The sequence below is a fragment of the Sitophilus oryzae genome, unplaced genomic scaffold (genome assembly GCF_002938485.1).
Source record: "Sitophilus oryzae breed Bouriz unplaced genomic scaffold, Soryzae_2.0 scaffold_179_pilon_pilon, whole genome shotgun sequence".
Taxonomy (NCBI): Eukaryota; Metazoa; Arthropoda; class Insecta; order Coleoptera; family Curculionidae; genus Sitophilus; species Sitophilus oryzae.
The window spans coordinates 3,085,188-3,101,779 of NW_022146501.1; the positions used below are offsets into that span (position 1 = coordinate 3,085,188).

Consider the following 16,592-nt stretch of genomic DNA (forward strand, 5'->3'; position numbering starts at 1 on the left):
TGCATGCAAAATTTGACCTCTACCGCTGGGGGGTAGTAAATCCTTGCCAGCTTGTCCCCTAACCTCCCCCAAAGCAAAGAGGAAGATGAACAGGTACTATCGGTATTGCTCGCCAAAAGGGAGATTTCTCACTCTATGGGTTTCATAGGGGAAGAAAAGAAGGACGAACTGGATAGAGCCATAGAGCCTCTTCGACTGTTAGTGTGGAAGAAGTTTCCAAGTCAAAGAACCAAGTGTTCAAGGCCAAACCTTCTGAACTGAGAGAGATGAATTTCTGGTCGTCTATGTAGGGAGGCGCTGGTACATGAGTACCTGATTTTTTTTGGAATAAATAATTTATTTTCTATTGTTTTCTTGACTAGACGTTAAAAAAATAATGTTAATGTGATCTACCGATGATATGTATCTATTTTTCTTATATGTATATAATATTAAGAAGTGAGGAAACGTGTGAATGCGAGTTTCGAGCGAATGGGCAATGTATGTTCAATAAATTATAGTTTTCACCTCCATTTGTGTTTCATTTTGTATGTAATCTATATATTTTGTATGTGATCTATATTCCTATCTTTTTGACCTCTGACGTGTATGATAACGCTATAGCACAAACCAAAAGCACAAACAAAAAATGCTTCAAGTCTGCGATTTGGGGAATATTTCGAAAGACGACGTCCAAAAAATATAATTTACTTTGAATTAAAATGACAGATAACTATTATCTATTCTGCCATTCCCCGTTTCAGAAGCCCCGTTCTCAGAACTTCATACTGTCGCCAGCGATACGTCAAAATAACCAATGAGATTTAGTGGCGGATACAGAGGGGGGCCCATGGGCCCCCCCTAAAATCTGTAAATTGGGTTAAATATTAGGCTTTTGGGTTAAAAATGGCGCCCTAAAAGGCATATTTGGCATTATTTTTTATTTGGGCCCCCCCTAAAATAAATTTCTGTATCCGCCCCTGATGGGATTTATACAAAATTCAAAGAGCTGTCAGTTCTGAGTCTAGTCCAGCTCTCATTGGTTCTTTGAAATGTCAACCAGTGTAGCCAGCGACACAACGAAGTTCCGAAAACGGGGCTTTAGACAAACTTTAAGACTACAACTACGTTAACAGCTCAATTAAAAAGTAACAGTAATAATAAAGTATATAGAGGGGGGGGGGACTAAAAAAGGAGACTATAAATGCTTAAAGTAAATAACTTTAAGCATTAATACTTTCATTCACTTGATTGTTCAAGGAAAAATATCCCAAACAATTACAGATTTTTTTTAATTTTATAATTAAAAATTTTATTGAACAAAATTTACAGAACATATATTAGTCCCAACAATATATATAGTTTGCAGCTATTTCCAAATGGAATACTGTATAATCGAATAAAACGGCGTCAAGTTGGCTTGGAAGACGTTCACATTCACTATATAAATTTACATATAAAATAACAGTCTTAATTTCAAAGCCAACTCTAACGCCGTTTTTTTCTCGGTCGTCTGATACTGTCAATATTGATAACATGATAACTATAAGCTAAAAAAGATCACAACTTTTTATCTACATTTTAACTGATAAAAATATAATTTAATGGAACTATACCTTATTTTTTTTTATTTTGTCAACACGTGATACACCAAAAAATATGAACGCCTAGATTCAAAACCATCATAACTGAAACTGAGAAAATCGAAAAAAAATGGTATGTTTTATGTGACTGGATATAACTTGCTTTGAACTTCAGGAAAATATTTACTTAAAATAAGATTATCCGTACTTTTAATGCAAAAATTGAAAATATCTGGTTTTGTATCTAGGCTAAAATATACGATTAATTATGTACGAAAATAAAATGATATCTTACCAAATTAAATATGGAAATGAAGAAATTATTAAATATAAAATCTAGAAATTATAAGTTTTTTTGTTAAAATCACATAAGGTCAATAATGTTAAAAAACTAAAATATATCGAGCAAATTTAATACACATAAGCTATTTAGTAATCCTAACAGATATCTATTACCCTTCATCATAAAAAATTTACCGTGCGACCTAAAAAAACACGTCACAATAGCCTTAGAAATAGTAATCGACGATGTAACTTAAAAACATTGGTTTTAAAACTGTCAAAAATTAATATTTATATAAATAAGTAAAACACGGCATTGAATTGAAAATAAATTAATTTTAGACAAATTTATAGAAAAATAAAGGTCAGCCTGATAGAAATGAGTTAGAGAGGTCTTGACTGATCATTTAGAGACTTGATCATTTAGAGGAAGTAAAAGTGGTATAGTAGTACCGAAGTCAATGGAAGTATTGAGACTCTTAATTCCCTTGTCCCCACGATGCCGACAAAGACAGTGCCGAAATTACTAGCCAGTCACTAATTTAAAGGTCAATTGACGATGTTTTTTTCGATCGTACAGTAGTAAAATGGTAAAAACTAAAGAAAAGGAGCGTCAGCAATATTAAAGTGGGTATTCATTATAAGAACGAACAAATGATCTTCAGTATATTTGTTTCAGTCTGCATTCCTGTCTACACCTTATGGGAATAAAAATATCTAACTATAGCTCATGGATCTCCAAACCACCACCAAACTGTCCAATCACCAAAAGCAAGGTCACTATGCGCGTCAGTGATCTCGAATCTATAATAGATGATAATATATCCCTCTTTCTCTATTGCCTTCTTGGATTTGAGATCAATTCCTATTGTGAGAACATGACCATGGACCTCCTCCAACCAATCCGCTGATTCTTAAGATGCACAATTTATGATGAATGTGCATTTTGTGGATCGTTGCGTTGCAATCCGCTCGCTACTACTTCGTCCCAGGGTTGCCAGTTGCCACAAGCTACACATTTGCTTTAATGATTGCACAGCTACACATTTTGAATTTTTTTTTCGTATAAAAAATAATAACAGAACAGTAAATGTGCTAACTAAAACTGACTTTTTAGCTTTTAAATTATCTAAGTTAGTACATCAAAAGAGACCGCAAGTGTACTTTAAATTTTGAACAGGTGTTCAGTAAAATGTCAACTGGGTCATGAGTCAAAGACCAATAGCCGCCAATAGCCAAAAACAGTAAATAGACAGAATTGCTTAATCCCTTAAATAATACATATTACGTACTTTGGCCAAATTTCACCGCTCAATTATGTCACTGTAGATTACAGTCTCACTTCCACTCGTTTGCATACGTGAATATTATTCAATTCCTATTTCACTTCCTCTCATGTCAGCAAGGGCTGCAGTTTCTATGGACAAATTTGGCCGATTAGAATCTAATTTATCCATAAAATCGTTAGTTTTGCGGCATCAATTTTGACGTCACTGCAATCCTTGCTGGCATAAGAGGAAATGAACTGGGAAATGAATATATTGACGCATATAGTAAACGCCACGAATGTTTGGGAGTGATTCATCGGTCGCTACCATGTGAACTAATCTGTTCAAGGTCGCATAAAACTTAATTCCAGTGCCGTGGTCTTTCAAGTCATATAATAATCAATATATAATCTGTTGTAATTTGTTGTTTTAACTGTCAAAGTCTTGTCAAAACATATATTTGGTTATAAATATAAAATGGAATGCCCCATTAGTCGCATTGCAAGCACACCAATGGACTGACGCACAAAAACGAATCAATCAAAGAAACGCGATATAGTATCGTCTTTGTCAATCACGTTAACATTTTAGAATAAGTAGTAGGAGGGCAGGCAGATGATTAGACCGGGCCTTTAAAGACCTACGTCTGCGGTAAAAATTTACGTTTTTAATGTAAAAATGATGGCGCGCGTGTCGATTCTAACTTCATCAAGCGATGAATCACTCCCAAACATTCGTGGCGTTTACTATACCTACAAACGAGTGGAAGTGAGACACGTATCATGCTTTAAAATTTGACGAACGTACGTCTTATTGGATAGTTTACAGTTATTGGTCATGGATGGCTACACAATGCTACATATTTTTATGGCCAAGTTCTGCAAAATCAAAAATGTTCTTGTGGCAACCCTGCTTCGTCCAGTATCGCCTCTTCTAGAGCCGTATGCTGGTCGGTGGTCAGTGTAATACCCAGAGATTCTATGGGTAATCCTTTGACAGCGCCGCCATTTTCACTGATGACGCGTCCTTTTCTTTAGTTGCGACCATTCAATTTGTCAACTCAATTGCCAGCAAAGCATTATTAACTCTGAGCTATAATTCCAACTGTCAAAATGATTTATGATAGGAACTTGAGAAAGCAGTTAAATTAGATTTAACTAAAATAAATGGAAGTTTATATGTTATCTACTACTAATAAGATAAAAAATAATAAAGCTTTACAAGGAATAAGTTCAAAAAAATAAATAAATAAATTAAGGTAAGCTCGAACTGCTATATGCGCTGCTGTTATCCGTATCGTGCTCAATTTGGAGCTTTTTTAACGCTACCTCCACTTCTTCTTCTGTAAAAAAAAATAAATACAGATTATACAAGGCCGATCATAAGAAATTTGGTAGAAACATCTTAAGAAGTTGCTAATATCTTGAAAATACTTTGCCACTAGAAGAAAATGCGTGGTCAGCAGTACTTTACTATAAAACAAATTTGCCTAACCGAAAAAAATGTTTCAGGAGGCATACCTTCTCCTGTCGTCAGAAGAAAAAAAATGGCGCCGGGAAGCACATTTAGCCGACCATACTAAAATATGTTAATAAAAAGTTGGTAGGCAGTTCTTTTAGTCTCAAAGTAAAGGAATTTTTCCAATTTTTTTGATCTCAAAAACTGCGACTTTGACTGAATTTGATGTTATTACAAATTTTGTTGCAAATATTATTCCTAATCTTAAATTGAAAACCACGTTTCGCTAGCTACTGTAATTTTGGAGTTGCATTTTTTAAAATTTTTAACCCCCTCCCATACCCCCTCACCAAACCCCACCAAAACCTAATGGTCAGATTCGCGGGTGCCACAGTATTTTTGTGCCAAATTTGGTTAAAATCGGTTTAGCGGTTTTTGAGTTATCGTGTTACAGGCAGACGGACAGATAGACAGACACCATGAAAATATTTTGTATTTAGGTCCCAAATAACTCATTTTGAGTGAAATTAAAAAACTTTTTTTTTGCCGATCTTAATAGCCTACCATACCTGTTGGTATGGTCGGCTAAAAATACAAATAAAAAACTATTTAAAATATCTAAATACAACTATTAAGCAACACCTTAGTTTTTTTAGCAGCTACGTCTATTGTAAACTGTTGATGTTCAATTAACAATTACTACCTTATAACAATTGTGAGGCAAACCCAAAGATCTTCAAACTTTCGCTATAAATATGAATATTTTTAGTCAACTTTTAATCAATATTATTGACAAATTGTTTTCTTCTAGTGGTGAAAAGCCCAGGAGTCTTCATGAAATGACATAGCAATAAAATATTTCATTGTTTATAGAACACTATTTACCAGAATCGGAGTAGTCGCTATGTTTATCTCCTCTAGCTGCTAGAATAAGACCCATGAAAGGTGGTGATGGCCTCATGGGCCTTGACAGGTATTCTGGATGAAACTGAACAGCCACAAAATACGGATGATTTTCCAATTCTAAGATTTCCATCCTTTCTTGGCTTTCATCAATACCTGAAGAGAACAAATTAACAGTTACTCAATACTACTCAATAAATATCAGTTTTTGGTTTAGGAAGTTACTTTGGTACTTGAACTCACCAACAAATACAAGTCCTGCTTTCTCTAATCTTTCTATATAGGCTGGATTAACTTCATACCTATGCCTGTGACGTTCTTCTATTTTTTCCTTATTGCCATATAACCGTTCTGAAAAAAAAAGGTTGGTTAACACTTCAAATATTAGTCCTAACACTTAATATTATCCCTAAGGAATTACCTTTAAGAACTTAAGGCAATGCCGTTCATACTTCTTTATCTTGCGCTTATATGAAGCATACAATTTGAGTTAACCTAACTTTACAAATATTTTTGTAATCTAGAGACACTACTAATCTGCACTAAAATCCAATAAACATAAATCATTTCTAGACCAAAAAAATAGACAATTAACAACATTTATAAACCGTCAAATTCAACACGTCAAATATTATTTTGAAAATTCTTAAAAATCCTAGTTTCACCATGAGCAAATTAATTTTGTATTCTTCTTCTTATCACGCCCTCTCCTGCCGAAGGTTGGCGATCCAAATGGCAATTGTGGCTCTGGAAACTGCAGCCCGGAAGATTTCCGCAGACGAGCGTTCAAACCATCTCATTAAATCTTTTAGCCATCAGTTCTGGCGTCTTCCTACTGATCTTTTCCCTTGCAATTTGCCCTCTATTATGAGGCGCAGTATTTCGTATCTACCACCTCTCATCACATGACCCAGGTATTGCATTTTTCTTTCCTTGATGGTATTCAGTATCTCTTTTTGTTTTTGCATGCGCTGGAGTACTTCATCGTTGGTGATCCTTTGTACCCATGAGATTCGCAGCATCCATCTGTACACATACATTTCGAAGGCTTCTATTCTCTTTCCGGTCTGTGCATCCAGTGTCCAGCTCTCACATCCATAGAGTAACACAGAGAAGATGTAGCATCTGGCCATTCGAGTTCTGAATTCCGCACTGAGGTCTCGTCTTGTATAAAAATGGTTTCATACTCACGAAGATTTTTCTCGCTAAATTTTGTATTAGCAAAAATCAAATATTTCCTTTATTTATTCTGCAGGAAAAAAATGGGGGAAAACACCAGAACAGCTCACCACCGAATGTGCCAAGACGACAATCATTTGTGCCATAAACTGTAAAACCGTCTCAGATACTGGTTTTTGTCAAAACCCTGAGACTGTTTGCTGAGTTATAACTCAAGAAAGGGGAAATTTATAAGGGCGCGGTGAATAATTTCTAGCCAGCTACAATCTTTAGCTAACCAGCCATTAAAAACTACAAGAAAAATAAAAAAATAAAAAAAAAACGTACTAATTTTAGAGTTGGCTGCTGATTTCTTGAAAACTGTAGTTCTTTTCCCTAAACGCATTGTGCCACCCATTTCGCCAGTGTTGTGTTCAGGCATGTCGATGACAACGGGGTTTTTCGTGTCTTCACTTACCTAAAAAAAATGTACAGTTAAAAATAAAGTTTTTACGGAAAATAAAAAGTCTTACTTCTGTGGAATGTGCATCTTCGAGACCCAGCTGATTACGAGAAAATTCGATAACTGCAGCTTGGAATCCTAAGCAAATACCTTGAAAAAAAGATAATGTTGTACACATTTTTTCCATGACATAAAATAATTAATAGATCTATAGAGACGATAAGATTTAAAAATCCGAATTTTACAGGCCAAAATACTGACCCAAGGTTATTAAAAGGTAAGGTTGTCTCGTAACTTTTGGAGGAGCGAAGCGGAATAGCATCCCTCTGACGTAGATAAAAAGTATAGAATCATAGATAAAAGGAATAGAAAATAAAATGCAACCGACAAAGAGAGATAAATGGACAATACAATAAAGAAAACACACATCAAACAACTGAAAACTATTGACGCCATACACTATAAACAATAAAGTACACAATGAATATCGATTCGGAAATGCACTCTCGGACTGTGGGCAGTTTTTATCCCTTTATCTATGAGAGGTATCATTCTTATGACGTAGTAGATGACGTTTTCGATAATGGCAGATCAAGATGGCCTTACGAGACAACCTTACCTTTTAATAACCTTGGGCCCTTTGAATAAGAAGACTAAGGAAGGAGCATATCAAAAATCTTAGATACACCGCGATGCGCCTCAAATATGGCCGACTTAAATTCCGGTTTATCAGTGTCGTTCTAATTTTATTTAAAAAATGTAAAACTATGATGTAGGGTAGACTCAATAATTTGTTGTTTTAATTTACGTTGTTCTTTGACATCTAATCTTTGACAAGTAATAAATAAAAGCCAAAATGCAAGAAAAATATATAATTTAGTTAATTTAAGTGAATTACATAAATGATCGGTTTACTACACGTATGTATATTATATAGTCACTTACTAGCGAAAAGTTGTTCCATTATTTCACTCAATTTTTGCCGAGATCTACCGCGCGCTACACAACCAACTATTTTAGAGTCTTTTTCGATAAATCGCGATAGTGTCACTGTTAATTTAAGTTCTGCCACAATTTCCATCTAGATTTACTACCTTTATACAACTATCAGTAGTAGAATAAATAATAAATATTTAACATAAAATAAGCTCCGTAAAGACTGACAAATCCACAAAATTTCAAATCAAATTCAAATGTGTCAAATGAATCGTCAAACAGAACTGTCAAGGATCCCCACCTTAGAGTGCTTTTTCCGCCCACCATGCATGAATACATGGATAGCATTATGCTCCTTCCTTAGTCTTCTTATTCAAAGCTTGGGCCTGACCATGCAATATTTCAAAAACATACAGGTGTTAATAAAAATATAAATTTTTATACCGGGTGCGTCTCAAAAGTGGCCCACCCCTATAACTTTTTTATTTTTTCGGATAAAAAAACGAGATTTGGTATGTTAGTATATGACATAAATTAAGATTGATTGACGTGTTCAATTGTTTTCGGTTACCTCCTGTTTCACCGGAAATGACTACAACTATTGATTTATAAATAAATGACACCCTCGGTATTTGTTTACTTTGTTCGATAGAAAATGACACTCTAAATAGAATGACATATCATATGTCAACTTTTGATATTCTTGCCTTAAAAAAATGTATCTCAATTATTCAGAAGTTTTTTAAAAATTAATTTTTTTGCTTTAATTTCATATAATAAAGTGAAACAACCTAACACATTATTTTTGTCTTTTAAAATAAAAAATAAAAAAAATTAGCTTTATTTCAAAACAACTAATAAATTATAATATATTAGTTGAATTTTTTTATATACAGAATACTCATAGAAAACATATTCTGGAAACTTTTGTTGCAAATTGTGGAAAATCAATAATTTTCAAGCCAGTCTTTTTGAAAATTAACACATAATTGATGCAAAATCGAATTCTGAAGAACTTTTGTCTTTAACATTCATCTTAAAATAAAATGCTAAAATATACACAAGCATGTTTTAATATTTTTATTTAAAAATGTTTCAAACTCTTAATCTGTGTTGTGATTGCATTGCAGGTTATCAATTTCCTGCTGCATAATTTTAATCAGATTACACCTTTTTTATATATTTGACTCATGTGTGACCTGTTTTGACCCATAGTCTAGCACTAACAGGTCAGCATTATCAAAATATTTTTTGACCTCCACTTCCTCGTGGCTTCAAGTTGAAGGCCAACAATTCATGACACAGGCAATATTCAAATACATTTTCCACTCAAATTAACGTTAAATCAAAAGATAACTAACTTATATTTTACCTGACTCAATGCATATACAGAGGCATGTGATATTGACATAAAAATTTCTCAAAATTTAATATTTAATATAGAAAAAAGCAAAGTTTCCAGACTATTAGATGGTACGGTGGATCACCATGCAAAACGATGCATGTACAGTGCGTTCAATTTTTTTGTCCCGCTTTTAAATGACTTATAACTTTTTGTGATGTTTTTGGAGATTCATTAGAAGAATATTATATGATTATCACATATATTATAAAAAAAATTAAATTGCTTAAAAAAATCTACTAGCAGACCTTGCAGTCGAACATTGTTCTTTTTAAAACCTCTTTTAGTGCAAAGTGTACAAGATAGCTTAATAGCCGTTGAAAAAAACTCATCGCAACCTTATTAGAATATTTTGAACGGGAAAGCGGTAGTAATGGCGCTTTATGTCCCTTAAGTGCTGTTTAAGAAGGTGAGCTTTGATGATCTAAATAATAACTGTTTATATATTTATAATTAATTTATTTTTGTTTCCCAAAATATTTTGATTAAAAGAAAATATTTAAAAGGGGACAATGCTGTTCCAGTCAAGCTTAATCACGTGACTAAAAGTTTGTTTGGTACGATCTACAGGGTGGCGCACCTCATTCGCCTCGGTTGATTATACGAAAACGGAAAGATGTAGGAACGAAATATTTTATGGGTATATGTGGGGAGGCAATGTGCACAATTTAAAATTATTTTGAAATAAACAGGGTGTTTCAGAACTAAGATCCATACCAAAGTTATATTTTTGCCGACCATACCAATAGGTATGGTAGGCTATTAGGATCGGCAAAATAAAGTTTTTTTTAATTTCACTCAAAATGAGTTATTTGGGTCATAAATGACCTAGATACAAAATATTTTCATGGTGTATGTCTGTGTGCCGTCTGTAACACGATAACTCAAAAACCGCTGAACCGATTTTAACCAAATTTGGCATAAAAATACTGTGGCACCCGAGAATCTGGCCATTAAATTTTGGTTAGAATAATATTTGCAACAAAATTTGTAATAACATCAAAATCAGTCAAAGTCGCAGTTTTCGAGATATTAACATATTTTAGTATGAGCGGCTATACGTGCCTCCCGGCGCCAATTTTTTCTTATGAAACACCCGGTATTTCATTTCATTTTTGGATTCCTCGGCGCAAAAAAAGACTTTTATTATAAGGGTTAAATATGTTTAAAATCTTTGGTTTTTGAGATATTTAAAGATATTTAAATTTGCATGCTTCCATAGAATAGATTATTAACACCCTGTACATTACTTTTCAGAATTAATTCTAGTGCTGAATTTAAAGGTAGTTATATAAAATAAATAAAAATTTCGTTATTTCAAATACAACACCCTGTATTTTTTATAATAAATCGAAGCAGATTAAAATGCTCTTTCAAACTATTTTAGGGTTTCCCTAAAAAATCGTAACTTCAAAATTTTTAGCTAGCGAAACGCGGTTTTCAAATTAAGATTAGGAATAATATTTGCAACAAAATTTGTAATAACATCAAAATCAGTCAAAGTCGCAGTTTTCGAGATATTAACATATTATTATTTATAATTTATAACAGTTTATTTAAATTTACCTACATTAGTTTAATAAGTAAGTATTCGTTATTTTATTAAAAAAAATAAAGCAGTAACTGGCGGAACGAATGGATATGTTTCTAGGGATTTTATTTTGGGATCAAAATTGCTTCTTGGCCTCTACAGCTTATGCTTAAAGGTATTCAAAAATAGGAATCGTCCTGATAAGCGTTCCTTTAAAAAACTACTTGTCCTATTTCGCAGAATTGGTAGTGTGGTTTATAAAAAACCTGTTAGGCAGAAACCTGTCGTTGTAAGTGAAGAAAATTAATTTGCCGTAATTGCTTCTATTATATAAAGTCCATATATCATCTACAAGTCATCGTAAAATAAATCAAAGAACTACTTCTTCATTTTTCTTGAGAGAATAATAAATACATATTTAATAAATATTATTTATTAAACTATTGTAGATAAATTAAATAAAAGTAAACGGGTATAAATTTAAAAAAGTCCATAAACTAATTTCGATTTTGAAAATAGCTACTAACTGTCACTAGAAACTTGCCACGACGACAATAGCCCTCTTGGTTGCCATTTTATTGAAAAATTGATCTTTATTCAAAATCTGAGCTAGATAGGTATAGGAAACCCTAATATAGTTTGAAAGAGCATTTTAATCTGCTTCGATTTATTATAAAAAATACAGGGTGTTGTATTTGAAATAATTTTTATATAAAATAAATCATTAAAATAGACCGGCAATTTTTGATACCCCTATATAAATTTAAGGAAGCAATAACATTTTCTAGTAAAGTTTATTTAAATTCAGCACAAAAGTTAATTTTGAAAAGTAATGTACAGGGTGTTAATAATCTATTCTATAGAAGCATGCAAATTTAAATATCTTTAAATATCTCAAAAACCAAAGATTTTAAACATATTTAACCCTTATAATAAATACCTTTTTTTGGACCCAGGAATCCAAAAATAAAATACCGGGTGTTTCATAAGAAAAAAAATAACTTTGGTATGGATTTTAGTTCTGAAACACCCTGTATATTTCAAAATAATTTTAAATTGTGCACATTGCCTCCCCACATATACCCATAAAATATTTTGTTTCTACATCTTTCCGTTTTCGTATGATCAACCGAGGCGAATGAGGTGCGCCACCCTGTATAGCTGGCCATACTGTGTGAGTTTTACATATACAGACTATTTTTACACATTTCTATCAAATTTTAATAAAACTATTAACAAGAGAGACACGCACGATATGTTTTTGAAATCATAAATAAATGTGCTATCTAACACACTTCTAATATACAGAGTGTCCTATTTTAAAAATTGTACCTTCCTTTACCAATTTCTGTGATATTTGACAGTGTATGACATTTTGGCTAATAAGTAAAACAGCTTGATTAAAAACCCTATAATTTTTTTTAATATGTGCAAAAATAAAAAGTTAGTTGTATGTTAAAAGTATGGGATAAAATAAAAGCACTGTATTTTCTATTTAATTTCTCTTAAAGAGCTGTAATATTTGCCTTTCAAGGGACTACTTTGTACAATAACCAACAATAATTTCCTTCAGGTCAATTTAAAAATATACAGATATATATTGTTGATAATAATACAAAGAGCGCCACATAAAAATAACTGATTTAGCTTAAATGAAGGCCAGAGGTTTCAGAATAAACAATTTTGATAAATATAATTTTTGCTTATATCAAACAAAAAGTGAAATAGTTTTCACTGAATCACTGAATACACTAAGTAGCCTGTGATTATTTTAAGCCTCTGTTATTTATTTTTTTCATTCTTTTTTTTTTCGTTATTTTCTCAATAAAAAAATTAACACATATTTACCTAAAAATGGTTTATCATTCTGTCGACACCACCTCACTGCTTCGACCTTCCCTTCCACTCCTCTTTTACCAAAACCGCCTGGTACAACCACACAACTGAAAAAAAAAATCGGTTATACAAAAAAAACAGAATTTGTGAAAAAAACTCACTCGCATAAGCACAATTCGCGCCAGGCATTGTGATAAGAAGCTGGATCGTCCTGGAGCATAGTCTTCTCCAAATTCGAGGCTTCGATAAACTTAATATTTACCCTATAACCTAATTTGTTACCCGCATGATGTAAAGCTTTAGTTATGGAAGTGTAGGAATCTTCTAGCCTAAAAGGAATGACAGATTTAAATTATTATGTTAATAAATTTTGGCAGACCACAAAAGGTTTCATCAAGGCTAAGTAAATAATATTATGCAATAAAAATAAATGAAATTGCCATGTTTTTTACCTTTCAAAGATATATCTTTTTAACAAAATTAAATATTAAAATATAAACCTACCTTGTATATTTTCCAACAATGGCCACCACAACTTCATATTTCAAATGTCGTATCCTTTCCCCCAATTCAATCCACTTGGTCATGTATCTTTTCCTAGGCGGCAATGGAGCTATACCTAAATTTAACCTGTCATTCAAAAAGTCGGCCATGCCATGATTTTCAATGAAAACTGGCACCTCATAAACCGAAGGCAAATCAGGCACACTTATGATCTAGAAGATCAAAGAAATTTTTAATGTTACTTGCAAAGTTTTACAATAATGTTACAGCTTACTTGTTGTGTCGCTACATGACAAAAGTTTGAAATTTTTTCCTTTACGCTAATTTCAATAGGTCTTTCCGACCTACAAACAATTATGTCAGGAGATAAGCCAAGTCCTCTTAACTCTCTAACTGACGACTGTGTTGGTTTTGTCTTTGATTCTCCTGTAGTCTTTGGCTAAAATAAAAATACAATTAATAAGTGAATTTTTGTTTGAAAAAACATTAATATACCTGAGGAACTAAAGATACATGAGCCACACAAAAGTTTTCTCTCTTTACTCTAAACTGGAACTGTCTAAATGCTTCGACAAATGCCATGCTTTCAATATCTCCAATAATACCACCCAATTCAATGATACAAACGTCAGGAATTTTTCCATTATCGGACACAGGTTTCTGTGCCTCTTTTTCAACCCATTCTTGAATAGCGTCAGTTATGTGTGGTACAACTACAAATAATAAATATGAACTCGTTAACATAGTACATAGATATAACTATTTAAGTTCTTATTTTCTATAAAAAAAACTCACCCTGTACCGTTTTTCCTAGGTAATCACCGCGTCGTTCCTTTTCAATAACAGACGAATATATCTTCCCCGTGGTTATATTGTTGTCCTTATGTAAAGTGATATTTAAGAACCTTTCATAATTCCCCAGGTCCAAGTCTACTTCGCCCCCATCATCCAAAACGTAAACTTCACCTAAAAATGCCTTAATTTTAAAAATCTGTTAACTGTACTTACTTACAGTGGCCAATTTCTATTTTAGAGGTGACATTGAAGATTACCATAAAACATGTCAAGCAAGGGAAACCTTTTTAGGAAAAGGACGGCTGGTCGTATATAATTAAATAAAGAATTCATTTAACATTTGCAGTAAAATGTTCAAAAATCTGTCCACATTGTATTTAGGTTGTCACTTGACTGGTTTTTGGTATTCCATAAAATTAACAAATAACATTAACTACACGACTGGGAAAACTATAGAACTAATTATAAACTTACCGTGTTCGTAAGGACTGAATGTTCCAGCATCCAAATTAATGTAAGGATCAATTTTGATCATGGTAACCTCTATGCCGCAACATTTTAATATCGCCCCGAACGAACTTGAAATCACACCTTTACCAACGCCACTAATTACACCACCTGTTACCAAAATGTACTTCATTTTATTGAGAAAAATAATGTAGATCGGAAGTTGTCTTTCGTAAAATATTATAATTTACGAAAAACCAATACAAATTCTACAACCCCACGTGTTGAAATGGCGGCAGATTTTTGGTGAATTTGGTTTTATAGCAGAAATGGCAGAGATATAGAGATAAAGAAGCATGAACGCCATGAACGTGCGCAGAAATTTTAATCATGGTGGCCGCCAGTGAATAGGTACGTGGCCGCCATGTTCGCGCTAAGGTCTACAAGGGGAGGGAGGTCAAAAAATAATAATGATTGGTGATTATTAGTCTTCTTATTCAAAGGTGATTATAAATAAATTTCTTGACTGTTATCTTTAGTTAATCCTTAAAATATCGCGTAATATTAATTAGACTACTATAGCTGACCCACCTATTCTCTGAGTTTACCTATTAGAAGTTATCAGCTGTATTATATCATATATATCTCTGTTACGAAACAAAATTTGAACGATTTATATATAAATTACCTATTATATTTAAAAATATATTGCTTTAATAATAAAGATTATAACTGCAAATATTAATGAACATTTTTAGTTGAAAAATCGATTATCTTTATAAACCAAATATTTTTCCCACCAGTGGCGTAGCGAAAGGGATTGTGTTCGCCACTTTTTTCGAGAAAATCGACATTTTAAACCAAGCTAAAACGTACTTCGGTATATTAACTTTAATTTTAAACTACCTTTAGTCAGTTGCAGCTGATTCTGCGTCATTCGAAGTTTTTGTTGGCAACTTTTATTGCAATATAAAAAAACTATAAATATATAATTTACAAAAAATAAACAAATACAGATGATCCAGATACAGCAGTGATGGTCATTGCCTGTCTTTAATCTAAAAGGAGATTTCTAATGTTAGTTTTAGTTAAGTCTTAATGTATGTGTATTAGTTTTGTATTAAATAAGTTACGCTACTGTATTGAGGATTTGTCCCGCATTGAAGCATGACCTGCAACTGAAATTGCCCACCATAAAAAGCTCATTTACTATCTTATTTAGTCATAAACGACCCAACAATAATTTCGGCAATTAAAAATTGTATTATTTTGTCGGTTCGGAATTTCTTTCTTAACCTAATTTTGCTTTTATTTGGGCATAAAAGTGTCTATTCGAACAATAGTAAGATTCAGACTTTATTGACCTTTTTCTCAAAGCATTCTCGCCTACTATTGAACAGTAATTTTAAGAACATTAAATCGTAAGATACGCCTCAGGCTATTGTCCATCAATTGAATTCAAACAATTCAAAATTATGCAAAATACTAACAGAATGAATATTTTAATAATTATTTTATTATTTAATTATTTTAATAATTATTTTTTAATTATATAAATTTTATTTATTATTTTATTATTATTTAATAATTTTATTATTATGAATATTTAATAATTAGTTTCCATAACAAAAGATTTGATTAAATTTTATTCGAGAAAACCCTATCGACATTTCCGAATCAACTTGAGGTGCTTTTTTCCATTTAATCAGTCACAAATACAAAAATATTTCGTTTATTTCAAATGTTTATCAATCAAGAAAAAATAAAAATATATGTGTGTGTGAAATGGGTCATTAAGTTAATATTCCTACACAACCTTTCACCTGACATCAATATCCTGTGTTTATCATCCTCAACTCACAAAATAAAACAAATTCATTTAGAGCATTAATTTATTCACTACAGTGTACGACAGGATAGAGTAACATATATATTTTGATGTAGGTATGTATATAAGTTAAAATAAGTTAAAACAATATTAGGTTTATATTACGCTCAATAATGATTTTTAAAATCTGAAAAGTATGTATAAAGGTTTTTAACAAGA

General features: G+C 32.3%; 1 protein-coding gene across 1 annotated transcript; it reads right to left on the reverse strand.

Annotated features, from left to right (window-relative positions):
• Positions 1-3,746: 3,746 nt before the first annotated feature.
• On the reverse strand, positions 3,747-14,858 carry LOC115882679 (CTP synthase). The gene is made up of 12 exons (XM_030900872.1): positions 14,573-14,858; positions 14,099-14,269; positions 13,799-14,016; positions 13,578-13,742; positions 13,304-13,515; positions 12,961-13,128; positions 12,812-12,906; positions 7,165-7,244; positions 6,980-7,109; positions 5,717-5,824; positions 5,456-5,629; positions 3,747-4,454 (listed from the first exon to the last, which is right to left on the reverse strand). Exons 1-12 carry the CDS (start codon positions 14,736-14,738, stop codon positions 4,366-4,368), a joined length of 1,776 nt encoding a protein of 591 aa, XP_030756732.1. The 5' UTR covers positions 14,739-14,858; the 3' UTR covers positions 3,747-4,365.
• Between the last annotated feature and the right edge of the window lie 1,734 nt (positions 14,859-16,592).

Bases quoted from the DNA above. Each gene is read 5' to 3' on its own strand.
- LOC115882679 (XM_030900872.1), bottom strand. From the start codon at position 14,738: ATGAAGTACATTTTGGTAACAGGTGGTGTAATTAGTGGCGTTGGTAAA. The intron at 7,245-12,811 runs GTAAATATGTGT...CTTTTTTTCAAG, and splicing joins GAATGATAAACCATTTTTAG to GTATTTGCTTAGGATTCCAA. The intron at 5,630-5,716 runs GTGAGTTCAAGT...TGTTCTCTTCAG, and splicing joins AGCAGGACTTGTATTTGTTG to GTATTGATGAAAGCCAAGAA.